The sequence below is a fragment of the Pseudozyma flocculosa genome (genome assembly GCF_000417875.1).
Source record: "Pseudozyma flocculosa PF-1 unplaced genomic scaffold scaffold00016, whole genome shotgun sequence".
Classification (NCBI taxonomy): domain Eukaryota; kingdom Fungi; phylum Basidiomycota; class Ustilaginomycetes; order Ustilaginales; family Ustilaginaceae; genus Pseudozyma; species Pseudozyma flocculosa.
The window spans coordinates 233121-258496 of record NW_006920884.1 but is presented as its reverse complement, the minus strand read 5'-3'; the positions used below and the strand labels follow the sequence as shown (position 1 = coordinate 258496).

The 25376-nt window shown below is 64.7% G+C and overlaps 6 protein-coding genes across 6 annotated transcripts; 5 read left to right on the top strand and 1 right to left on the bottom strand.

The window, feature by feature from the left end:
• Positions 1-3033: 3033 nt before the first annotated feature.
• Positions 3034-6496, top strand: PFL1_04766 (uncharacterized protein; the record flags this gene model as incomplete). Its single annotated transcript, XM_007882294.1, has 3 exons — positions 3034-3343; positions 3449-3531; positions 3647-6496. The coding sequence occupies 3 exons, from the start codon at positions 3034-3036 to the stop codon at positions 6494-6496; spliced, it is 3243 nt and encodes a 1080-aa protein (XP_007880485.1).
• Positions 6497-7377: 881 nt separating this feature from the next.
• On the top strand, positions 7378-9269 carry PFL1_04765 (uncharacterized protein; the record flags this gene model as incomplete). Its single annotated transcript, XM_007882293.1, has 4 exons — positions 7378-7567; positions 7693-8301; positions 8434-8963; positions 9126-9269. 4 exons carry the CDS (start codon positions 7378-7380, stop codon positions 9267-9269), a joined length of 1473 nt encoding a protein of 490 aa, XP_007880484.1.
• Positions 9270-9404: 135 nt separating this feature from the next.
• On the bottom strand, positions 9405-12778 carry PFL1_04764 (uncharacterized protein; the record flags this gene model as incomplete). The annotated part of the gene is made up of 2 exons (XM_007882292.1): positions 9405-9614; positions 9749-12778. 2 exons carry the CDS (start codon positions 12776-12778, stop codon positions 9405-9407), a joined length of 3240 nt encoding a protein of 1079 aa, XP_007880483.1.
• A 1240-nt stretch (positions 12779-14018) lies between these two features.
• Positions 14019-15092, top strand: PFL1_04763 (uncharacterized protein; the record flags this gene model as incomplete). The annotated part of the gene is made up of 4 exons (XM_007882291.1): positions 14019-14196; positions 14322-14499; positions 14652-14766; positions 14889-15092. 4 exons carry the CDS (start codon positions 14019-14021, stop codon positions 15090-15092), a joined length of 675 nt encoding a protein of 224 aa, XP_007880482.1.
• Positions 15093-17546: 2454 nt separating this feature from the next.
• Positions 17547-19902, top strand: PFL1_04762 (uncharacterized protein; the record flags this gene model as incomplete). Its single annotated transcript, XM_007882290.1, has 5 exons — positions 17547-17927; positions 18075-18423; positions 18544-18750; positions 18874-19322; positions 19498-19902. The coding sequence occupies 5 exons, from the start codon at positions 17547-17549 to the stop codon at positions 19900-19902; spliced, it is 1791 nt and encodes a 596-aa protein (XP_007880481.1).
• Positions 19903-21492: 1590 nt separating this feature from the next.
• Positions 21493-25091, top strand: PFL1_04761 (uncharacterized protein; the record flags this gene model as incomplete). Its single annotated transcript, XM_007882289.1, has 2 exons — positions 21493-24211; positions 24334-25091. 2 exons carry the CDS (start codon positions 21493-21495, stop codon positions 25089-25091), a joined length of 3477 nt encoding a protein of 1158 aa, XP_007880480.1.
• Positions 25092-25376: the final 285 nt, after the last annotated feature.

Below are 25376 nucleotides of genomic sequence, written 5' to 3'. Positions count from 1 at the left end.
TTGAGAGGTTCGTACCCATACGTACCAAGAAGCGGGTGAAAGCGGCACCCTCAGTCAGTCTTCCTGCTGGGACGCTAAGTTGCATGGGGCCCGTTCGAGAGCCGGCCTTCGCTTAGGCCAAGGATGGCAGAAGCAGTCTAAAGTGTCCCCTCCGCCGGCAGGCTTCCTCATGGTAGTTAGGGGACCAGGCAGAAAAGGTGGCGCATCTAACTACCTCTCGACTAACTACATAGGGTCGAAGCAGGCAGGAGTGGAAGCGCGGAATGCGACGGGCAGAAAGGGTCAGGCAGGCCTGGGCCGAGCTAGGCGCTGGCTTCCCGACGCCTTTTGACAGGATGAGCGGCAACAGAGCTACGTCGAGACCACCACCATCCACCGTGCTCACTTGTCCGTACACAATGTGGCCACCCAGGCTGACCTGGTCGAAAAATTAGGCTAACTTACAACGCTGCTTGTGCGTGTTAGTTTGCGGACGATGGATGGCATGACGTTTGGCCTTGGCCATGGCGGCTTGGCGTTGCCGGCATGGCCTGCCATGGATCCAATCTCGCCCTGAATGAATGAAGAAAGGCGAGCTCCATCGAATGAAAATTGCATGCTGCTTGCCCACACGAGGTCGACTTCACTCTGCCAGCTCACCACCACGCGATCACGATTACTATTGCGATTGCGATTGCGATTGCGATTGCGATTGCGATCGTGTCGAGGCCGCGCGACGTTGTCTGCGCTGCTGAGCGCTGGCGGATGTCGTTGCCCAAATGGCGCGCGACGACGACGGCGACGAGGGGCCAAGGAGCGTGCGGAGGCCCCCCCCCCTCTCTGCTAAGTTACACTGTAGCCACCGGCAGCTGCGAGCCTGCGACGCTGCGCGGCTCTGCAGGCAGGCCTGCCTGATGGCATGGGAGCCGCGTTTGGCGACCGGGAAAAAGAGGTAGCAGGTGAGCTGGCGCGCTGTTTGGACGGACGGGTTACGGGAAGCCGCCTTGGCCTTCTAATTACCGGCTGTCATGCGTGCTGCGTCCTCTGCCTTTGATTCCCTCTGAAGATCCACCAACCATCAGCCCCGCCCAACCGAGCGAGCGCATCAACGGCGCCAGCCAGGCAGGCCTCGACTGACCGGACGCGGATCGTCGACGGCAAAGGCCTGGCCAACCACCAGGGCCTGCCAGGCCAAGCAAGGTCATCCCGCGGCTCACTCTACGGCACTCGCGACAGACGCGCTCCGATGGGCCGGCCAGCCAGGCGGACTCGAAGCTCCTAGCCTCGGAGTCGGCGAGCGGAGCTTAGCTTGGCACCTCGATGCGCGCGCGGATGCCGTATAGGCTGCTGCGCTACCGTGGATCGGCGGGCCAGCGGCATGAGTCGGGCCTGTCTGTCTGTCTGCCTTGGCTCAGCGACGCTCGCTCTATCTCGTCTCCCGACCCGGCCTCTAGCCTCTGACGGAGTCGGGCAGGCGAGACAACGTCGCCGACACAAGATTCTTGATTGCTACGCTACGCTAGGCTAGGCTCTGGTGGCTGCCTTGTGCTTGCCAGGCTGCTTGCCTTTCCGCCCAAGAGAGCCGCTCCGAAACGCATCCGTACGAGGTCTCTACATACCTTCCTTCTCCGGTCACATCCACGCTTGGCCTCCACCGTACTGCGCGCCGCCATCCCGCTCGTCTCACCGCTGCCTGGTAGAGTCTCCGCGGCGTCTCCGGCTTGGTTGTGGACCATCCCTGGCCTACCGTCGTGAGGCTGGCGGCCAGGCCCACAGTCTAAGTATGCCTGCTTCCTGGCACAAAGGCGAAGGTCCTGCCCCACCGCACTACCTTGTCCCCATCGCTCGATCCACCACGCCACACTTGTTCAGCTCGGACCCCCGCAGCCCCTGTCACCGCTGCGCTACCGTATCAGCTGCACACACACACACACACGGTAGGGGGGGATTCGCCTGAGATCCGCCGGCCATTCCACTGCACCGGACCAGGCAGCTGCCATCTGCGCTGCGCAAGCACTTCTACCCATCCCGACGTACGTACGCGCTGGGTCAACCCTCTTGCCCAGGCATCTGGACACGTCGCCTGCCCCCTCCGCTCCATCCCTTGGCGTGAACCGCTAAGCTGGTGTCTTGGTCCACGGACGACGCCCTTGGCCCCCTGCTCTCGTACCACCCTTGGAAGGCCGGCCAACGACGCCGCTGCCCTTTCCCTCTCGCGACCAACACCAACACCACCACCTGCAGCCGCATCACACCACAACCGACAACGTTCCGACCCTTGCTGCCTGTTTGCAACCTGTCTCACCATCCGGCGCCCGACTAGCTGCCTACTGTATCCCACCGCCCGCCGTATCCGCGTCCGAGCAGCCTTGTCCCTCTACGCTGTCCGGCCCAGCACGCCCTCTCGACACTGACACTCGCTGTCGACCTTGTTCAGGTCATCTGCTTGCACCTCTTGGCGCACCGCACCTCGTCAGGCTCAGGCTTCGGCTCAGTACAGACAGCAGCAACAGGAACAGCAGCACCACCACCATCCGCGCTCGACCCGCCCTCAACCTACGCGCCCTGCTCTGCCCGCGTCGCTTGGCTGCCCCAACCGGATCGTCGGCGTCTTTGAGCTGTCTTGCGGACGCGATCCTTTGTTCAGGGCGACTGCGCTACCTCGACGCCACAGTCTGGCCACGACCACGACCGGCCCTCATAGACGATGCGTTCATCGGCCTAGCTCCCTTGTCATCACCTTGTGTCCATCATCCCTCGACCATCTCATATCTTCTCGATCTCCTCGCCGCGATAGGTCATCGCCACCAAGACGCGTCAGACCGCCCCCACCACCCTCACGGCAGCCCTCGGAACTGTCACTACTCGCAACAGTGCTTTCCAGCAGAGCCGTACTCGGGTGCCGGTCGTCGGACCAGCCCGGCTTCTGCGCGCGAGCTGCCCACGTCTGGCGGCGCCACAGCTCGAGAGACGTCTTGAGTTTCGGCTGGTAGCTAGCATCGGGCGCTCGACCACACGACGACCACCGAAGTCGTCGCCGGCTTCGTCCCCGACATGCCCTCTGTTCTCCTGGCCCGCACCTTCGGGTCGGGCAGCATCCCATCGCCTCATGCCACATCGACGGCACCGGCACCACCACGCACCTTCCTAAGGAGCCTCGCGGAGCATGACGCGTTTCCCGCCGACATCACCGCCGGCCTTGGTCTCAGTGGCGGGCCCGCAGGTTCGACGCCACCCTCCGACGAGGCTCTGCAGTCGCTCAAGAGCTTCGTCCGCGACCTCTTCTTCTTCAACATCGGCGGAGCAGCGCAGATCCAGCTTCTCTCGACCGCGTGCTTCATCGCTGTCCTGTTCATCTCTGGTTGTGAGTGGTAGCACCGAGGGCACCGTCCTTCTTCCTCACCCTTGGCACGCAGGCTGACCTGCCGTTCTTGCCGCGCCGGGCGTGTGTTCCTGCCTGTCTTCGAAGCCATCCTGTTCGCGTACAAACTGTATAAGCGCAAGTTCTGGGTGTTTCGCTTCACGAGGAGGGCCGAGGGCATCTACATTGTCGTGAGTAGGCCGTACGGCCTATTCCTCGCAGCGGGCCTGGCCCTGGTTGTGCAGGACGGGTGGCTGACAACTATCCTGTCCCTGGACGTCACGCCTCGCCTCATCCTTCCCGCAGCCCAACGCTCTCAACAGCTTCCTACTCATCCAGGGCTGCTTTGCGATCGTGCTCATCGCCTACAACGCCATCACTTGGCGACTCACCCGCAACGAGGTGCCGCGCTTTGTTGACGGCATCCTTCTCTGGGCCACCTTGACCTGGATCCCTCTGTACATTGGCGCCTTCTGGGCAGGATGGGGCTCCTTCTACACTGCCCCAGGCGCGCTCGACAAAACGAGCTCTTCGGATCGCGGCAGGGTCGCCCGGGTCCTCGGCCTGCTGCCCAAGCCCCTGCTCATCAACTTCATCTGCCTAGGCACGCCGCTGGTCCTCATCGCCTCGGTGCTGCCGCCAAGCATTCTCGGCCAGAAGCGCTTCTCCGGCACCTACGACGAATACGTCGAATGGCTCAGCTATGCCAACAGCCTCTCGGCCGCCGACGGCTCTCTCGACGCTGCCTCGGCCCACACGGTCGTCGAGCGCGCCAGCACCATTTGGGACGGCGTCAGCAAGTCGATCTGGTATGCCGAGATCGCCTTCACGCTCTGGAGCTTCTGGTCGGTGGTCTTCCTGGCCTTTTACATCCCAGCAGGCGGCTACCTTGTCTACTTGCTGTATCAGCAGGTCCAGAAGCAAAAGGCGCTCTTCAACGCCAACCAGCAGCAAAACCATCAGCAGCAGCAGCAGACGGCGCAGCAACGCACCTTTTCAACGGGCGGGGCCGCCGGCGCCTCTCCGGGCGATGGCTGCTCCGATACCGTGTCGGAGAGGACGGCTCGTCCCAGCGAACAAGCTGCCCCCAAGCTCAAGACGCCTCGGCCCAGGTTTGGCGGCAAGGGCTCGCCGGAGCAGTTCCAGCCGCTGGCACTGCCGCCCCTGGGCGACGAAGCCGTCGGAGATGAGGAGGGGCGACGCGTCCAAGGCGGCGACAGCCAGGACAGCTCGACAGCCGTTCCCGACGACGGCCTGTCCCCGCCCAATTCGCCCTTTGCGCTGCGCCACCCGCGTCGCAGAGTTAAGGCCGAGGTGCGCGACATCTTCTTTCCGCCCCTGCGTCCGGAGCTGAAGCGCCTGGCGACGCGACGGCTCAGCTCGCACGCATCGCCCTCGTCGCGCTTCCGCTACCTGCGCAGATGCATGCTCAACCTCATCGTCCTCTACCTCGGCATCATATCGGGAGCCCTTATGTTCTCGTACGTCACCATCCGGCTCGCCGCCGGCCTTTACGAGGCCATGCTGCGCGGTCCGGGACCGTTCGCCAAGCTCTGGCGAGAGGGCACGCTGGTGGCGAGCTACGCCTCGTGCGTGTTTGGCTTCCTCACCATCGGCGCCATTGTGCTGCGCAGCGTCGACTCGGAAACGCCGTCGCGCGACGCGTCCTCCAAGGGGAGCGGCGGCAACAAGGACCGAATCGCGCGGTTCGCACGCCGCCATAGCGGTGGCGGCGGCGGCGGCGGGGGCGAAGACGACGTCGATGGCCGCCGCGATGGCAACACGAACGTCAACGGCGAAAAGACCAGGACGCTGCCCGCCGTTCCCGAGAGCGTGGGCGTCGACACGACGCAGCACGAGGCGTCCAAGGCGCAGTACGGCGGCGAGCTCGAGGACGGCATCAAGTTTTCGCTCGGCACCGACAGCGTCCACCCGGGAGCGCTGGTGTTGCGTCCGGACGACCCGATGACGAGCACAGCCTCGGTGACGCCCGAGATGGACCAGGGCGGCTTTCCAAGGCAGAGCGGGTCGCCGAACACGTCGTCTGGCGGCAACTCGCCGCAGACCGGTTCGGGCACCGAGGCCAAGCAGCAGCAGCAGCGCAAGCACGGAAACATCTTCTCGGTTCCGCGCGGCAACCGACCTTGGGCGGGCTCCAACAGCAAGATTGTCGAGGAGCCCAACGAGCGCGCTTCCGAAGACGGGGGAAGAGGAGAGATGCAGGAGGTGGTGCCCTCTTCCCCACAAGCCTTCTACCCAACGCCTTACGGCGTCGTGGCGGGGCCGTCGTCGCAGAACGGTCACGGCGGCAGCCTGCGCGCCAACCAGCCCGTATCGCCCGCAATCGGCCGATCACCTTCGATGAACAGCTTGGCGCAGATTGCGGCCAAGCACGCCGAAGAGCAGCAGCAGCAGCAGCAGCAGCAGCAGCAGCAGCAGCAACAATTCGGAACGCCCAAGCAGGTCGACGGGCTGTTCAAGTCGTCCGAGGTCATCGAGGAAGGCGAGAGCGAGGACATCGCCGACATTCCTGGGCGGACGTGGGTGCGGCGCTCGTCGAGGAGCGGTGCGACGGACACGATTGCGTCGCAGATTGCCCGCGATTGGCAGGCTTCGCAGTACATGCGCGCCCCGCTACCCGCCACGCCGCTGCAGCCGCAGCAGCAGCTGCCTCCTTCGACGCCACCAGCATCCTCTTCGTCGTGCTTCCTGATGGATCTGCCGCTGGACGCGCCGAGCACTCCCTCGCATGTCCCGCGGATCCGGTCGACGCTGCCGCACGAGCCCCTAGAACCGTCCGACGACCGTTTCGATGCGGCAGGCGGCCACGGTGACGAGGCCATCTTTGGATCGCCCAATAGCGCACGGTCGATGCGGATTGCCCAGGCAGAGGCGATCCTGACGGGCGCTGACCGCAGCTCGATGACGATGCCGCCGCGCATCCGCCGGCCCTCGCTGCCGTCGCAGCAGAGGCTGGCCTCGGAGCTGCTGGCCCACCAGCCCTCTGCTCCGCTCGAGCCGTCGCCCTCCTCTCGATCAAAGGTGTCTCGAGTCGCCGTGCCCGGAGCGGCACCGATCGCGGGTGCTTCGGTGCTCGACTCGCCCGCCTCGACGCGGTCTGCGAGGGCGCGCATGTCTCCGGGTGTCTTCTTTTGAGTCTCCCTCTGCTGGCGTTTGGGTAGCGTCCCATCTATACCTCTTTCTGTACCGGTCCTCCGCACGTCGTCCCGCCAGGTTCTTAGACCGAGTCTTGCCTAATCCTACCGCCCACCCTTCTTCTCCCGTCCAGCATACCCTTCACGCTCATTCCCCTTGTCCCCCTCCCCTCTTGCTCGGATCGCTCTCTGTGCCTTTGGCCTTGTCACATGTACCAACAATGCTCAATACGCTCTTTAGGTGCTCGTCGGCCGCAGCAAAACATGCAGTAGCCCTGCTCTCGATGCGCGCATCCCGGCGGAAGAGAACGATCGAGCGAACGGGGGCTGGCCGGCGGCTCGGGACGGGTGGAATAAACCTTTATCCGCCCCCGCCGCGCGGCCCGGCCCTGCGGTTTGGCCCCTGATAAGATCCGGGTGGGCCTTATCTGATTTCGGCTTTTTGCGGCCTGCACCCACGCCCTTTTCTTCCCCGTCCGGACCAAGCAGAGAGCCGATAGATAGAGAGAGAGAGGAGGCAGGGTAACTAGCTAGGTTATGCTCTTGCCAGCACAGCCCACCCCGCCACGGCACAGCACAGCACGGCACGGCACAGCAAGGAGAAGTAGGTGCAAGCTCAGACGGGGTTCGGCCCGACGTCCAGCTACCCAACTGCCTCATGCTCACACGCACGCCGTTTGCCTCCCTCCCTCCCTCCATCCCTCACTCACACCCTCCCAAGCGTAGCCAATACATCGGATCGAGTCACGGCCGACCGCCCCTCGTCCTCCTCCTCACCGTATAAGACGAAGCACATTTTCCCCCCACCCTCTTCCGCCCGCTCTCTTTCGCCCTCCCTTTCTGCCTTCTTTACTCCGGCCCCCACCGCCCATCAAAGCGGACATGTCCACAGCACCCCATGCTACCGCCCCCGCACCTGCTCACGACGACGCCGACGACTCTGCCACTCACAAGCCCGCTTCGACGATGAACGCGCTCCGCACCAAGAACGTCGCCGTCATCGGCGGGAGCTACGTCGGACACCGCCTTGCCATGTCGCTCGCCAAGGCCCTGCCGGCGACGCACCGAGTCGGTGAGCCTCGCGGCGTGGCCGGAACCTGACCGAGTCGAAGCCGCGTCGGTCTGCTGACCAGCTGCATCCTCCCCCCTCTCTCTCTCTTCCTTGCCCTGCACCTCGACGACGATGACGACGAGCAGTGCTCATCGAGAGCAACAGCCACTTTCACCACCTCTTTACGCTGCCCCGCTTCTCGGTGCTGCATCGCGGCGGCGAGGAAAAGGCATTCGTGCCCTACGACCACATCTTTTCCGACCCGTCCATCCCGCCGGGCGCAGGCACCGTCGTTCACGCCCGCGCCCTCTCCATCCTCCCCTCGTCGGGCGGCGGCGAGGTGGGCGGTACGATCCGTCTGGACCGCCCTCTACCCAACGCTGCTCGACCGGCGGGCCGGGAAGACGATGGCGAGGGCGAGACAAACCTCGTTGCTTACGACTACCTCGCCCTCGCAACGGGGACGCAGCTGCAGAGGCCATGGAGCCTTTCCACGGCCGCCTCCTCCTCTTCCACCGATGCGATCGAAGGTGAGGGGAACCGGACAGGGGAGGTGCAGGATACCACCAAGGCGCAGGCCATCCAGATCCTCCAGTCGTACCAGGACAAGGTCAGGGATGCGCGGCGCATCGTCATCGTCGGCGGAGGGGCCGTGGGCGTCCAGGTGGCACTCGACATTGCGCACCTCTACCCGCTCCGAGAAAGCGGCAAGGAGGTCGTCGTCGTCCACTCTCGCGACCGCGTCATGAACAAGTGTAGGTGCCCTGCCCCCCTGCCCTCCCTCTCCCCTTCACCGAGCAAGATCGCTGGCGAGCACGTCGCTGACCTTGGCCTCTCTGGAACGTCGGTCCTGAAACCTCCCTCGCCTCCGCACCCCCGCCAAACAGACCACCAAGACCTACACAACCTCGTCATGGCGCGGTTCGGCGAGGCGGGCATCGAGACGATCCTCTCTTCGCGCGTCCACCTCCCCTCTCCGCCCGCCGCGTTTTCAGGGGGCGGGAGGACGCACATGCTGCCCCTCTCGTCCGGTTCGAGCGTGTCGGGCGACCTGATCCTGCTCTGCACGGGTCAGACGCCACGATCGGCGCTGCTGCGTCACCTCTCGCCCTCTTCCCTCACCGCGGCCGGATTCATCAAGGTCGACCGAACGCTCCAGGTGCAGAGCGCCGAGCTCGAGCCAGGACAGGCGCAGAGGCTGTTCGCCCTCGGCGACGTGGCAGAGACGGGCGCGTGGAAGACGGTGCGCGCCGCCATGGGTCAGATTGACACGGTCTCGCACAACATCCTCGCCCTCATCTCCCGCTCCTCCGCTGCCGCCGCCGCAGCAACAGCAGAGGGCGACGATGCGGCGGCGGCAAAGGAGCTCAAGACGTTTACGCCCGGCCCGGCTGGCATCCACCTCACCCTGGGTCTGGTAAGTCCGCCTGCCCGCTCGCCCGCCTGCGTCTCCAAAAATCGCCGTGTACGGAGGGGCCCAGCATCTGACCCTAGCTCGCCCTTGCCCTTGCCCTCCCCCTCTGCCTCTCTCTCTCCCTACACGCCGTCCCCGCTTGCTCGACTTGACATGTCCGTGCAGCGGGAATCGGTCAAGTTTGGCAACCCGGCCAACCCGGACGACAAGCCGCGTTGCCTCGTCGAAGAGGACGGGAGCCGGGACATGAATGCCTCGCGCATGTGGGCCAACTTCAACGTGCCCAAGGATACCGCCTGGCACCTCTAGACGGCGCCATGGGCACGCCGACAGGTTTGGCAACCCGAGGCCGGCGGTCCCGCTTCATTGCACGCCAGCACCCACTTGGCTCGCCGCCGCCGCCGCCGGATGGCCCCTAGATACCTCGGCGATGTCGGGCCGACGTCAGACGAGGGCGCGCAGGACGACCTTGTAGCACTCCTCGTCGTAGGCTTTGCCGTCGCGCACAAAGAAGCTCGTCTCCTCGAAAGGCCTCTGGCAACGTGCGCAGACAAAGCACTCGGGGTGGTACTTTGCGTTGAGCGCCGTGATCAGGTCGCCCACCACGGGCTTCCGGCACGTCTTGCAGCGCGGCTTGTGGAGATTGATGTGGCACTGTACGACGGCGGCGAGGCGGGACGGGATCGTCGAGGTGGTCGACGTAATGTCAGAGGGCGGTCGAGCTCGGCCAGGGGTGCAGGCAAGTCGACCTCGCTGCTCCTTCTTGCCGCCGCGGCAACGCGACTCACCTTTTCGCAGTACGGGTATCCCTTGTGCACGATGAACTCCATGCCGCCCGCTTTGACTCTACCGTCCTCGTCTGCCGCCACCAGGCTGGGGTCCGCGCCCGCCGCCGAACCGGCCGCCTTTGGATCCAGGAAGGGGTCACCGCAGTTGGCGCAAAAGAAGTGCAGCTCATGGTAGCACCTTTCCTTGCCCTGACCTTCGCCCCCGTCGCCGCCACCGCCGGTGAGCTCCTCGTCCTGCACCGTGATGAAGCGCTCGTCGACAATCGGCGTCCGGCAGTGGAAGCACCGGCGCGAAAACTGCTCGTGATAGTCAAAGTGACAGTAGGGCAGCCCGTCCTTTTCATAGAACGCCACGTGCTCCAGGCCCTCGGAGCAGTGGGCGCAAACGAAGCAGGCCGGGTGGAAGGTCGTATTGAGGGCGTGGACCACCTTGCCGGCGATGTACTTTCGGCAGCCGTAGCACTGGGCTCCGCCGCCGACCGACGACGCCGAGGCGGCACCCTGGTCGCTCCCGCCGCGAGAGTATGGCCCCGCTGGCGCCACGCTCGTCTTGGCCTGCTGCGGCTTGGCGCCGCCTGCAGGGTCGCCCGAGAACGAGATCGAGACCGACGGTCCTTTGCTGCCGCTGCTTGTCTGCGAGCGGCGATCATCATCCTCGTCATCATCGGCGACGACCGAAATGAAAGGGACATTGGGAACAGACGAGGCCGTCTTACTGTTGGCGCGACCGCCGCCCTCGTCATCGTCGGGGCCCGAGATGCTGATGACTGGACCATTGCTTGAAGCGCCGGGCCCATCGTCGTCGCTGTCACCGCCGGGGAAATTGATCGTCGGGATCGCAGGCACTGCGGCTGGAGCTGGTGATGCAGCTCGCTGCCGGCTTCGCGAAACGCTGCCACCTCTTCTGCGCGGCTCTTCGCTCTCGGTGCTCCCTGTGACCGAGATGGATGGCGGCGCGACAGCGATCGATGGATCTGTCTGTTCAGGGGGCGGCGGCGATGGCGAGTCGCGGACCGTGGCCCGTTCCCTCCCGTGCCCTCGCATCGACATCTGGGCGAACGAATCTGCCAGGGAGGCTGGTAGCGGGCTGACCCGGTTGGGTTCCTTCGAGTGGTCGTTCCGAGAATGTGACGGGAGTGACTGACGCTGGGCCTGCTCTACAGCGCTCGAGTATGAAGCTGGAGGTTGCGACGTCGCAGGCGCCGGCGCCGGCTGCGGTGTCTCTTCCAACGGCCGCGGCTGGGAAGGGCTGCCTTGATGGTACACGAAGCCAGCCTGGTGTTCGAGGCTTCCTCCGCTTGTCCATTGCTGCTGACCACCGGCGCTCGGGATGCCAGGCCCGGCGCTTTGGCTGGGACTTGGCGCGGAGACATTCGCGCCTGGTACGTGATCGGTTGGACTGCCCGTTGCCCGAGCCACAGGCTCGCTCTGACTCGGAGACATGACTGCAGGTGCTGCGACCACCGAGGCGCCCGGCTGCGGCTGAGCACCTCCGCCGCCATAGGCTGTGTTGGGACTCGCAAAGGTGCTGTTCCTCAGCGCAGTGCGCAGAGGCCGACGCTGAGGCACGCCCCTCGCCATGAGAGCCTCAGCGGCGAGTCTCACGCTCTCGGTTCGGTTCAATGTGGACAGCGGGAGCTTGGGCGAGCCCTGAGGGCTGTCGCCCGAGGGGGGCGAGGCGGTACCCGGAGGATGTGCACCGGCAGAAGGCGGCACCCGCGGCAACCGTCTCCGGACACTGCCAGCTGACGTCGCTCCGGCCAGCGGTGACGTCGGCGTAGAGGTGAGAGACGTGGTCCGAGTGGGCTGCGGCAGGGGTCTTCGAGTAGAGGCCACTGAGGAGACCGTCGACTGACGAGAGAGGCTGCTGCCCGAGGCATCGATCGGAGGAGGCGAGAAGACCTGAGCGGGCACGTCGCCCTGTGACAGCGCCGGAGCAGCATGGCCGACGCTCGGAAAGGCGAAGCCAGCCTGCGGTGGTGTATGGCCGAGCGGCGAAGAGACACTGGTCGGGTCGACGGAAGCGGGCTGCGCGTGCTGTGGCTGAGAGTAGACGCTGGAGAAGGTGGCCGCGTGCTGCTGCGGTGGGGTTGTGTAGTAGCTGCTGGATGGCTGCGGATACTGGGAAGCTGCAGGGTTGGCAGGCGGCCCCTGCTGAGCGGCGTAAGGATGCGCTGCCGCGTAAGCATCCCAGCCCGCTGCCGCAGCCGGTGGCGCCGCGTACATTTGTTGTTGTGACTGGTGAGGCGGGGCTCCCGGCTGCTGATGCTGATACGGCTGATGCTGTTGAGGCTGCGCAGAGTGGAAAGGCGGCTGTGGGTAGGCTGTCGGGGCGGTCTGCTGCATCGGCGAAGGATGGTACGGCAGATGAGCGTAGGGGCCCGATGTCGTCGGTGGTAGCTGCACGACGTGTTGACCAGGAGAGCCGGCGACGTAGGAAGGCTGGGTCGCGCTGGTTGCCGGTCCGGGGTAGGGCGAGCTATCGTGGCGTACTCTAGCATACGCGGCGGTGTTGGGATCAGCGATGCCGGCGGGCAAGGCAGGATGCGGAGAGCGAGGTTGCTGGTGCGCGGGAGGTGCTGGCTGAAAGTACGAGTGCTGCTGCTGCTGCTGCTGCTGCTGCTGCTGCTGCTGCTGCTGTTGCGACTGCTGGTGCCGGTAGTTGAAGAGTGCGCTAGGGGCCTGGGGTGCGACCGTGGATCCGGTCCTGGTGCGATGCCGCTTGACAGGAGACGAGGGGGTCGAGGCCGAGGTGACGGGTTGGTTGACGAGCGAGTTTGTGCGCGAGCGTGTCGACTGTGGTTCTGGAGAGAACGAGTCTGGGGGCAGCACGCCGCCCTGAGTGTGAGGATCGAACCCGTGTGGTTTTGCCGTCGAGTCTGGGTGGTAAGAGGCCCTCCTCCGTGGCTGCGCCGACGACGACGATGACGAGGGCGAGCGAGATCGGGAGCGGGAGGAAGCCGCCAGGGGAGGGGGCGGCGGCGGAGCGTGAGCGTGCCATGCGGCCGTGAGGTCGGTGTCGTTGGCCATGGTTGCAGCAGCTGGTGCCAGAGTGTAACAGCGGCTGGGCGATGGCGATGACGGCGGTAGTGGTGGTGGTGGTGGGGGTAGGGATTCAGGACGACGACGAGAACGACGGCCGGCGGGCGGGTGCCGGGGGTTGAGGAAATGTGAAATGTGTTGTTGTCGGTGCGCGCCGAGCCAAGCGGGCGGCCACACTCTGGGCACCTTTTGCCAGGCACGCAAGCTTGATTTTTGAAGCGGGTTTGGGCCAGGGTCTCGCCTTGGCCAGCATCCTGCCAACGTAACGTTGTCCCCAGAAGGCAGGCAGACTGGCTCAGGCCCACATGAGACCGCCCTCTGCCAAGACGGGTATGGCCGCCCGTCTCGTCTTGTTGGCCACGGCAAGCATCGACGCTGGCTCAGATAGGAGGAGAGAGGCAAGCCAGGCCCCTGTCGAGCGAAGGTTGCGAGACAGGGGGGTTGTGGGCCTGGCTGGCGTGGCTGGCAGAGAGGTGGGCGTTGAGCGATGCCCGCACGGTGACGCTGCGCTGGGCTGGCTCGAGGCCTGGCCTGGCCATGCCTGCCATCGACGCGACTTTGCGCGGCGCGGTCTGCCTCTGGCCTGGGCTGGCCTGGCCTGGCCTGGCCTCGCACTCCACTCAAACAGAGCCCTGCCTGCTTTGCTGGTGACGCAGCCCCGGGCCGAATTTCTATTCCCCCGCTGCCCCCCTTCCCTTTAGATTCGAATGCACCTGTTGGGTTGGGGAATACAAATCCCCCCCGGCGCATTTGAATTCGGGCCAAGGCTGAGCTCAAACCGAGGCTGGGCCAGGGTCGCTCGCTCGCTCGCTCTCTCTCAACCTCTCTCCGTCTGCCTGCGCCTCGCCTTCTCCACTCGACCTTATCCTCACGGCTGCCAGCCACCAGTCCATCACCACCATCTCCCTTCGACAGCAACAAATCTCGCATTCGCATTCGCACCCGCACTCGCCCTCACCCTGACCCTCACTCTCACCCTCAGCAGTCGCCTCAGCCATCCTCACCTGCATCCCCTCGGCACCGACGCTTCAGGCAGGCCTCAGCACCCATCGTAACGCTTTCAGACTCCCAAAGCACCGGCGCCGGCACATCCCAAGCTAGCCCCTCGCCAAGGCCCTCGATCTACCAACACTGCACCTGCGACGACTCGCCCCCGCCAGACTCCACACATCCCCTCTCGCACACCCTCATCGAGGCCTCCCTCCCTTCGTCCCTGCCGTCGCCCACCATGTCGAGCTGGACATCCTGGATCGTCGGCAAGAAGGACAACAAGAACAATGCCCGCGATGCGATCGTCGGGCTGCGGAGCCAGCTCCTCATGCTCGAAAAGAAAGAGGAGCACCTCAACAAGAAGATCGAAGACGAGCTCAGAAAGGCAAAGGCAAACGTATCCACAAACAAGCGAGGTAAGCCACTGCCGCCTCCCCTGCCGTCCCACCTCCCCTGCAAAGGGGCAAGGCGAGCCCGCCGCATCTTTGGACGGCGCACGCTAACCCCTGATCCCTACGCACCCACCCATCGCCCCCTGTAGCGGCCCAGGCGGCGCTAAGGCAGAAGAAGGTCTACGAAAACGAGCTCGACAAAATCGCAGGCACGCGGATGACGCTCGAGACCCAGGTCAACGCCATCGAGAGCGCAAACATGAACTTCGAGACGATGCAGGCAATGAGGCAGGGAGCAGCGGCACTCAAGTCGATCCACGGCAGCATGTGGGCATCTCTTCTGGTCCCGGCAGCTCACGGACCACGGCTGGCCCCAGCGAGACGCAACCGCAGGTGCCCGGCTGACACTGGCATCCTCCTCCGTTTCCCTTCTCCCTTTCCTCCTTCCCTCCACCCTCGCACTTTGACTCTTCTCGCAGGGACATCGACAAGGTCGACGCGACAATGGACTCGATCCGGGAGCAGATGGACATCACAAACGAGATCTCGGAAGCCATCTCGAATCCGGTCAACATGGGCCACGACCTCGACGAGGTGAGTTGAGACGGTCCCGACCTCCGGCGTCGGTCGCAGCGCCCCACCGAGTACAGCCGGCTGACCGTGTCGAACGCATTTCTATCGTCCCGCCGCACCGTGCTTCTCTGCCTACACCGCAGGACGAGCTGCAGAACGAGCTCGAGGAGCTCGAGCAGGACGAGCTCAACAGCAGACTGGTCGGCGCCGACTCTGTGCCGCTGCACTCGCCCGCCATCACCTCTGGCCCTTCGCGCGTCTCGAGCGGGCCGGAACGCAGGCAGGCCGCCGTCGAGGACGACGACGACGCCGAGCTCCGTGCGCTGCAGGCCGAGCTGGCGATGTGAGCCGTTCCGCGGCTGCTTTCCAGGGCCGCCGGCAGCATCACTCGCTTTCCGGCTGGGCCTGCTTTAGGTCGACTACGATCAATTCTTGCCGCCGGCCAGTGCGCCGAACGGCACGCCGCCGAGCATGCGTGCGACCCGCTTTCCCCACGCCTCCTTTCTCGTCCGAACCATGTGTATGTCTAGGCCAGTCGTCGTTCTCCTCCTCCTCCTCCTCGCTTCACCTCGCTTCACCTTGAATCTCTCTCTACGGTGGTCCCGGGTCAGCCTTTCCGGTCCTTGTTCTCCTCGCAACCTCGCACAACGATATACAACGTCACACCACCACCAGCTCGCCCATTCGGCCCTGGTTTGCATTTTGGCTCTCTGGACTGTCGGCCGTCGCGTTGACTCTCGCTTGGCCCCGATCGCAAGGTCATGGCCCATACTGGCGCAGACGAGGTTGACGCGCGGCACTCGGTGCACGATCCAGGCGTCTGGACGAGAGGCGGTGATCGTCCGCTTGGCTACGGCGCCACCGCGCACTCTGTGGAAACACGGAGTCGTGTACGCTGCGGATGTCCTTGGTCTGTTTGCTGAGCCAGGCTGCGCGGAGGCGGAGGGTAAGAGCGTTGATCCATGGCTACGCGGCGTGCGGGCGGGCCACCATTCGGCAAAGCCCAGGGGCAGAGGAGATGTCCCTCTCTTGCTCCTCTCTGTCGGGTCGAGAGCGTGCCGGAAGCCGGAAAGGTGAGGGTCGTCGATCCCCGCCTCTCTGCGGCATAGCATGGCATGGCCTGGCATCACAGCCACGACAAGTCATGTGCCTTCTTGTTATTGCCGGCTATCGCTGGTCACTGTGCGAGATGATGAGCGTGTCAGGAGGGGGCCGTCTGCGCTCCGTTTCACGGTCGTGCAGTGCTGCTCCTGGGGCGGGATGCCAAGAAGAGATGACCGTACCTGCCGACGGCGACCGCACGAGGTCCGCGCATCGAAGCGGGACCCGCGGCCGGCCAGGCGGCGTCCAAAGGGGTCCGACCCGACTTTCCCGCTCCCAACACACTCGCCCGGCCGCCGTACTCCGCGCGGCCGTCCATCTTCTCTGCCTGCCCACCTCGAGCTGTATGTCGTTGAAGATCTCGCTGCTTGCTTCACCATCATGCGAAATGGCGTGATTGGCTCATCCAGCTCTTCCCCCGTGCCTCGCCACCCCCCTTTCATCCACCCCACCGACACCACCTCGTTCGTCGGCCTTGCGCCAATTCGTGCCACGATCTCGGGTCGTCGCAACACCCTGCCGTACCTTCCACGAGCGGCTCGACTTGATTCCAAAAACTTTTTCCACGTCCTGCGGCTGCTTGCCTGCCTGCTCTCACGTCCTTTGGTGACAGGCGTTGAATGAGAGGCAGCTGCTTCGAGATCAGGTGGGTGGCGGCGGCGGCGATTCTGAAAAACTTTTCGGGTCGCTCGTTGTGTGTGGCCTTCTTCCTTGTGTGGAGGCTGCAAGCTGGTCGACAGGACGGCTGCTGAGCCAGAGCGAGAACAGATGATCAGCCGTCGTAGGTAGCACCTGCTCTCGCGCCAGCTCCCTGTCCACCGCAGCCTTTGGCCCCCATGGGAATGGACACAGATGGCATTTTGTTTCCTTCTCCGATGCCAACTGCCAGCCCGTGTTGCTCTGCTGCCACGTCCAGGGCATGCTGCCACGTCCAGGGCATGCTCTCACGTCGGATAGAGATCCAAGGCAGCACGGCGCGTGCGGACGAGGTCGCGGAGAAAAAACCTTTGGCGCCGCGAAGCCGTCGACGGGCAGGCAGCTCATCCGCCAGTCAGTCGCTTGGCTTTGCTGTGCTTTTCCCGTCTTGGTTGTCGTCTGCTGGCTGCTGGCCTGTTCTCGGCAAGGACCCCTTCGACCTGCATGCATCTTGCCTTAGGTGTTCTGCTTTGCTCGCGAGCAGGCAAAGCACGCAGGCCACCGGGCAGAGGCTGGCCGGCTCGCACAAAGATCCCGTCGTGGTCTGTTGCCACACCTCGGCCTCTCTTCGCGTGCTCGCGAGCACCCATCCACCCTTTGCCGGCGAAGCGGCCCTCGCAAGCGGTCGCAGACGAAACAGGATGGCCAGGCGACGAGCAGGCACCCCAGCCCTCCTGTCCCTTCCGTGGCCACATGGGCTTTCCATGTTTAGCAGCACGGGCGACTCGGGGACCGCCAGCAGAGGCGCTCCGCCCATGTGCAGGTACACAGACCGCCCATCTCGATGCAGCGCCGAGCGCAGCTAAGAAGCCCTGCTTGTGCGGGAACAAAGAGGTTGGCCTGCTCGCCACCCCTAGCCTGTTGCACCATCCAGCCCTCCCCCTCGCCTCCTTCCTTCCTTCCATCTCCCTGATCCTCGACCCGTTCATCTCGAAAGGGCCATCCCTCTCCCCTCACTCCCCATAGACCGACACACCACGCATCGACCGATCGCTTGCTTCAGGATGTCGTCGGCGGACCAGTACGCCAAGGATATAGACCCGCGCTCGGGGCAATATACAGACACCCTCGATCATCAGCAGCAGCAGGCGCAGCAGCAGGCGCAACAGCTGACGCAGGGCAGCCCGACAAAGGACCACACCGACGCCCTGTCCGAGGAAGAGGCGGGACCAAAGGCGCACGATGCCCACTCGATCCGCGACGAGGACAGCGACGTCGAGCCCGAGCAGCTCAAACGGGCCCTCGGCCGCAGGCACCTCGTCATGCTCGCCATCGGCGGCATCATCGGTCCCGGCCTGCTCGTCGGGTCCGGCAACGCCCTCGCCAGCGCCGGACCCGTCGGCGCCCTCATCGCCTTTGCCGTCACGGGCCTCATCGTCTATTTTGTGAGCAGCGGCGCCGGGCGCCAGGCGCAGGTGGTCATCTCCGTCCACCTTCGCTTCGCCGTCCCACCTCTTCATCTCCCTCGACCGATGCTGACCGTCCTCTGCTGCCCACATATGCAATGCCATGCCTCTTCACCTCTCCGACAGGTCATGCAAGCGCTCGGAGAGATGGCCACCCTCTTCCCGATTCGCGGCAGCTTCATCGAGTATTCGGGCCAGTGGCTCGACCCCGCCGCCGGCTTCGTCGTCGGCTGGGTGTACTGGGAGACCTGGGTCTCCATCCTCGCAAACGAGTACAATGCCGTCGCCATCGTCATCCAGTACTGGGAGCCCGCCCGAGCCGTGACGACGGGCGGTTGGATCATGATCTTCTGGTCGATCTTCATCGCGTTTTCTTTGCTTGGAGTCTTGGCATATGCCGAGGCTGAGTTCGTCCTTGCAAGCATCAAAGTGATTGGCTTGATTGTCTTCTTTATCCTGAGCATCGTCATCAATGGTGAGTGGCAGTCGACGCGTCGGCGTTGTTTCCTCTCTGGTGGCGAGCGCGCTTTTCCTGAAGGCTGGCTTTCTGACAGGCGCGAGGCCTTGCTTGTTCTCCACTCCCCTTCCTCGACAGTCGGTGGTACGGGCAACTTGGGCTACATTGGCTTCCGCTACTTCCGCGATCCCGGTCCGTTTGCGGGCACCGGCATCGACGCCCTCAACGGCATCGCCAAGATCCTCGTCGTCAGCGCCACGCTGTACGCCGGCACCGAGAGCACTGCCCTGGCCGCCGCCGAGGCTGCTAACCCCAGGAAGGCCGTTCCGACTGCCATCCGCTCTGGTGAGGATGCGCTGTTCCGCACATGCTCCGTCGCCTTCGAAGGGCGCGTCTACCTTGGCCTGCCACGCTTGCTGACCGGAAATCCACATCGCCTTGCGCGCACTCGTCCCCCCTCTTCCCCAGTCTTCATCCGCATCCTGTTCCTCTATCTGGGCACCATCTTCTTTATCGGCCTGAACGTGCCTTGGGACAACGAGCAGCTCGTCTCCGCGTCGTCCAAGTCGGCCGCCTCGCCGCTGACGATTGCGCTGCAGCGCGGCGGCATCAACGCCGCCGCCCACGTCATCAACGCGCTCATCATCATCAGCGTCATCAGCGCCGGCAACTCGAGCCTCTACCTCGCCTCGCGCACGCTGCAGTCGCTCGGCGCCACGGGACGCGCGCCGCGCCTGTTTGCCTACACGACCAAGTCTGGCAAGGTGCCCATCTTCGCCCTCGTCTTTACCAACCTCGTCGCTCTCATCTCGCTCCTCTCGATCAGCGGCGGCGCCGCCAAGATCTTCTCGTATATCATCAGTATCTCTGGAGTGTCCACCTTTGTCATCTGGGCTGCCATCTGCGCTTGTCACGTGGTGAGTATGGGCGACTGTCCTCTTTCCACCCCTCTGCTGGCCCTCTTTCCCCTCCGATGGCCTTTTCCCCCATATAATGGCCCTCTTCCAACCCTGCCTGTTTGCCGTTTGCGATGGCTAACGTATGTTTCCCTCGCACCACCTTTGTGCCCTCGCTCTTCCCCTCGCTCTGCAGCGCTTCCGCTCTGCGTGGGTGCGTCAAGGCAACAAGGTCGAGGACCTGCCGTTCAAGGCGTTCCTCTACCCGTACGGCACGTGGTTCGCGCTGGTGCTCAACATTGTCCTGGCCTTTTTCCAAGGGTACACGACGTTCCTCAACCCGGTCAAGGCGGTCGACATTGTGGTGGCCTACATTGTGCTGCCCGTCTCGGTGATCCTCTACTTTGGGTGGAAGCTGTGGCACAAGACCAAGATCCCCACGCTCGACGAGATCGACCTCGACTCGGGCCGGCGCAACCTCAAGCACCTCGATGAGATCGAGCGGCTGGACCGGGAGGACGAGGAGAAGAGCCGCCTGGAGCGCGGGAATCAGGGCTGGTCGAAGCGTCTGCGTGGCTACGCCGGCAGGATCCTCACCTGAGCCCGCGTCTTGTTTTCGTCGCCGTGGCCGTGGCCGTCGACGACGCCGACGATGCCATCGATGGCCGTTCTTTGATATCCTTTCGTAAAGAGTCCGGACGGAGACTGCTTTTCCTATATGACACCTCGACGTTTTCAGACAGACGACTTGCAACGACCTTATTTCCTCGACACTGACGATATCTCTGGATCTGGATCTGGCGTTGCGTGCGTCTTCATTTGCGGGCTCGTGGCGTCGACCACTCTGAGCTCGCCCGGACCGCCATTTGACGCCTTCTCCTGATTGTCTCGATGATGCCGAAGAAGATCGGCTGGCGGACGAGGCGTAGGCGATCCGAGCGTCGAAAGGCCTGCTGGACTGCTGGCTCTTGGCCGTGCGCGCGCGCGAGCTCAATTCGGGCCGGCCAAAAAGACGGCGTGGGTGGAGCCCAGCCAGGCCAGGCAGGCAAGCAGCTGACCGGCGTCTCGTTCCGTGAAAAATGGCTGGCAGCAGAGTGGCTGGCTGGCTGGTTGCTGGGGTGCCAGAAGGCCAGGGAAAGAGAAATGCGGGGAAATCGGCGGCTGCCTCGCCTGCCTGCCTGCCTGCCCTTCTGCCGTGCCGCTGCCCCTCGACGAGCTGGGCCCGAAGCTTGGAAACCAGAGAGCTCGTTCGTTGTATTGGTCGAGGCTGGACGAGGGAATCGACGGAATAAGAATACAAAGGGGGCGAGCCAGCCGATTTGGAAAAAATTAAAGCGTGGGGCTGCATGCGAGCAGAGCGGCGCGGCGCGGCCAGGTCGAGGCTGCTGCTGGGCCCTCGGGGGGCCTGGCTGTCAGCGCCCATCCCCAGCAGCTGCCCTTGCCCTCGGCCTGGCTCGTGACGAGTCGAGGCAGACCAGCCACAGGTGAGGTGAGGTGGCTTTGGCGCTCCGCGTATGGCGCTGGCCTGCTGCTGCCCCGCTGGATCTTGTGGGCCCCCCCAACCTGGCGCTCCACTGCTCGGCCCTCTAGTCAAGTCGCCCAAAGGCAGCCACGGGCCTTTCACGCCTTCTCTACCGCGCTACCACGTCGTCGACCCTCCTCTCGCCCCTCTCCACCACCTCGTCGCCCATCCCTGCCGACATTCCGAGATCCCTCTTAGCGCCACCATCGCCATCGTCATCGCCACCGCCACCGCCACCGCCTCCATCCGCCCACTCGCAGCGCAAGGCACTCCCCTCGTTCAAATCCACCGAGCCCGTCAGCCAGCCAGAACTCTTCTCGCCACCGGCGGCGACGATCATGGACCGGACTTAAGCTCCTTGTCCCTTGCAAGCAGCACAGTAGTGGCTCATTCACCAGCACCTCGCGCCTAGCTTGTATTCTCCCAACCTGCCTGCCACGCTCAAGACTGCTTCCTTCTATTGCTAGCGTCGCACACCAACCCACACGGACCCCAGCTCCCTCGACAAGCGCCGGCCACCATCGCATCCAACCCCGCCTCCCCCTTCCCACACCCAAACCCAGCCTATCGTCCCATTACAACACCCAGCACCCAGCACCGAGCGAGTCCTTCACCCGCAGACCCCTACGCTGACCGGCTCCTCGCCGGCTGCTCGCACCCCGGGACAGGATGCAGAACGACATGTTCGACGCCATCAACCTCTCCTCCCTCGACCAGTACCAGCACGTCTTTGCCGCAGACCCGCACCAGCCTCCCCAGCAGCACCACCCACACCCTCTCAACGGCCACCAGCACGATGGCAATGGCATCGAACAGTTCTTTGACGCCAGCCAGGAGGCGTTCCTATCCGACTTTGCCCTCGAACAGCACCTGCCGCAGCAAGGCCACCCAATCGATCACTCCGCCATTGCCTCCTGGGCAGCCCAGCAGCCACCACCGCCGCCCAACCACGACGACTACGGACGAGCCTCGAACCACGATGGACCGAGCCCCGGCACCCTGCCTAATCGTCACCACTCCTTCGACGGCGCCTCGCCCTCGTTGCCGCTCGGCTCGCACTCGGATGCGTTCCACATCGGGTCGAGCGACGGCGGCGGCTTCGCCCAGTACGACGCGTCAAAGGCGGCGTCCGGCAACGGTGCTCCTGGCGCCTCGGGGTCGCAGTCGGGTCCGGCCTCGCGGCGCAGGACGCGACGGAGACAGAACATCAGTTGCGACCAGTGCCGAGCGTCAAAGAGGGGCTGCGACTTCCAGCTCAAGCTCGACGCCGACGGCAACGATGTGACCCAGTCGGCGGGGGGCAGTGCCGACTCGTCTGCGGGAGCCAAGAGGAAGGCCGACCCTTCCGACACCGAGGGTGGGCAAAAGTCTTCCCCGGTCTGCTCCAATTGTCAGCGGAGGGGCATCGAGTGCACGACGCACTTTGCCGACTCGGTGCGATGCAGCAAACAGCAGGCGCAGGCGATCAAGGAGGCCGAGGCCACTACCGGCCTCGGCCCGGCTGCGGGCGGCTCGACCAAGAAGCGCATCGTCTCGCCCGGCCAGTCGCCTGTCGAAGTTCGTTCGGGCTCGATGTCATCCGAGGCCGGGTCAACGATGCGCGACTTGATCCAACGAAGCAATGGCACAGCGCTGACGCTTTCCTGGAACGGCGCCAACGGCCGCTTTGCCGATCGAGCCGACTCGCTCTCGCTGACCACCGACCGCATGCGCCTCTACGTCTCGACCGTCGAGCCCAACGCCAACCTCTGGCTGTCGAGGGCGTGCTCGCCCCTGCGCACCGAGGGCGACCTCGGCGCCTTTATCAAGCGCGCCGTGGCGAGCCACTCGCTCGACATGTCTCAGAAGCTGTGGGCGTCGTGGCACGTCGATTCGCCCTCGCCGCAAAAGGACCACCAGCCCAACTTGTTCTTCCTCGTCTTCGGCCTCGATCACTTGGGCGAAGAGATGAACCTCTGGAACCGCAAGGTGGCCGCGCTCCCCTCGGGCCAGAAGAAGAAGTTGACGGCGGCAGACGCTCAGCAGGCAGAGGAAGCCCTCGAGACGGCCACCAAGGAGTTCCACGAGCGGCTCGAGAGCCTCACCGGCAATGGCCCAGGAGGCTGGATGTGGTCCAGCCGCGATGCCTCGGTCGACGAGGCCGTCAAGGCGGCGATGCTGGCCTACGCCTGCCAGTACCGTCTCGATGGCGGATCCTTTCCGGGAGCTGGGCCGGCGAGCACAATGGAGGAGGCCAAGGCAATCGAGGCGCACGACCGCGTCGCTACGGCCGCCTGGAAAAAGGCAAGGTCGCTGCTCCTGCAGCTGGCGCCGCGGAGGTCGTGCAGGATCGCATTTGGTCTTTTCCTGTTCGCCGTCACCGCGCCTCCGGCCGGTGCGCTCGCCGATGGCGGCGTCAACTCGGGCACCAACGCCACCGAGGATGCCGCCTTCGCTTTTGAGACCGCCTCCCGGCATCTCGAGTGGTACATCCAGGCGGCGAGGGATCTCGAGAGGGCCGTCGATGACACGTCGCGCAATCCGGTCCTGCAGAACCACCCGCAGGTGCTCCGGCAGAAGCAGATGGCCTCGGACCTCAAAGGCCTGGCCGAATCGCTTGGATGGTTCGGCTTGCTGATCGACACGGTGTCGAGCGTCTCGCTGAGGCGCAAGTCGGTGATGCGCGAGGACAACCTGCTGGGCAAGCCGTCTGGGCTCGAGACGAGCCTCTTTGGCGGGTACGGTACCGGCTCCTCTCCCACATCGAGCTCCAAGTCCGCCTCGTCGCCCGACAATACGGCCGCGGCGCTGTTCGCCATCCAGGACACGTTGGAGCTGCTGCCCGGGCGGCAAGCTCCTCCAGGCGCATTTCCGGGCACGGGTTCGTCGTACCTGCACGAGGTCAGCAACGACGAAGATGGCGGCATCGTCGTCGACACCGAGATGTCGAAGCGGATCCTGGAGCGCGCCGCCTGCGCCCGCGACATGATCCCGGCGCTGCTGAGGAACCCCGGCGCCATTAGCAAGTCGATCCCCTTTGACGTACTGCTGGGAAGCGACGGCAACGGCGGAGACCGGACCCCGTCGTCGCTCCTCTCGCTCGGCGGCGGCTCCCACAACCTGAGCGAGCAGGTGGTGCTGTTGGGCATCGCGTGGGGCACCGCGGTCGAGGTCTACATCTGGAGACGAATCAATGCGCTGCAGACGCTCTCAGCGCCGCTGCTGTCTGCCACGTCGCCCATCAACGCCTACATCAGCGGCGGCGGCACGTTTGTCAATGACAAGAAGGAGAAGCTGGTGGACAATGTGCTCGAGTCGATCCGGCTCTTCCACTCGATCTTTGACGGGCTCATCTCCAAGGCGCTCGACGACTACTTTGGATTCACCCGACAGGCCCGCAGCATGTTGTGTGAGTAGCCGCCGCTGTGCGCGTGGCTCGCAGGCAGTTTCCGCCCACCAGGCTCGGACGGTGATCGCTGACCAAAAGCGAGCGCTTACCTTGCTGTCGCTCCGCGCGTTTCTCCCCTGCAGCCATGTTTGTCCTGCACATCCATCTTGGCGTGCTCCACTTTATCCGCCTCACCAAGGATCTCGAGCAAAAGGAGGTCGACCTGGTGCAGCAGTTCAACAACCTCAGCCTCGGCGCAGACCTTTCCGTCAATGGTCTGCCTCCGGCGACGACGGCTGCCCCGAGCATCTTTGGCGCAGACCCCTTTGCCGGGTCGCCCGAGACTGCCTCCAGCCAGTCACCTCCGATCAATGCCAAGCTCGGACAGCCGGCCAACCTGGGACAGCCGGCCAACCTCGGCCAGCCGCCCAACGGCTTCACGCCGCTTCGGTCCAAGCTGGCCCCCTCGTCGCAAATCCGGCGCATGGTGGGCAAGCAAGCGGCCATGGGGATGGCGCGGGTAACACGGCTGATGAACCTCGAGAGCAGCCAGCTGGAGCGCACCTGGTCGGCCAGCAGCGCCAGCCCGGGCTCGAACCGAGGCACGCCGAGCCCCGTCGACGAGTCCGGCTCGGCGCCCTGGCGCCACCCATACCCGCTCCTCCTCGCTGACGCGCTCAAGCTGGCGGCGCAGCAGCTGCACGACGAGGTGTGGGACCAGCTGCTGGCCGTGCCCCGCGACGTGGAAGAGTTCAACGCGACGCTGGGCCACCTCGACACGTGCCTCGATGGCCTGTCGAGGCTGCTCCACTCGGTGCCCGCCCTGGTGGGCTACCGGCAGGGCCTCGACGAGCTGAGGAGCGCGCGCGACACGGCCGCCTTTGTCGCGACGCAGCAGTAGCGATCCCCGCGGGCGGCGCCCAAAGTCGCCTCTGACGCGTCCATCTGCAGGCCCCGCTTTCGCTTTTGCCTGCCCCTCGCTTCTCCCTCGGTCACGGGTGATTCTGGATCCTTGGGCATTCTCCTCTAATCTCGCCGGCCGGCCCCTGCACTTGCTCGATCTACGTGCCCTGTGGCCTCCATGGACCCGGTCCCCCCCCCNCGCCTCNCNCNCNCGCTCGNCGCGNGTCACCNCGCGCGTACGTACCGTCCGTACCGACCGTACGTACCGTACCGTACCGTACCG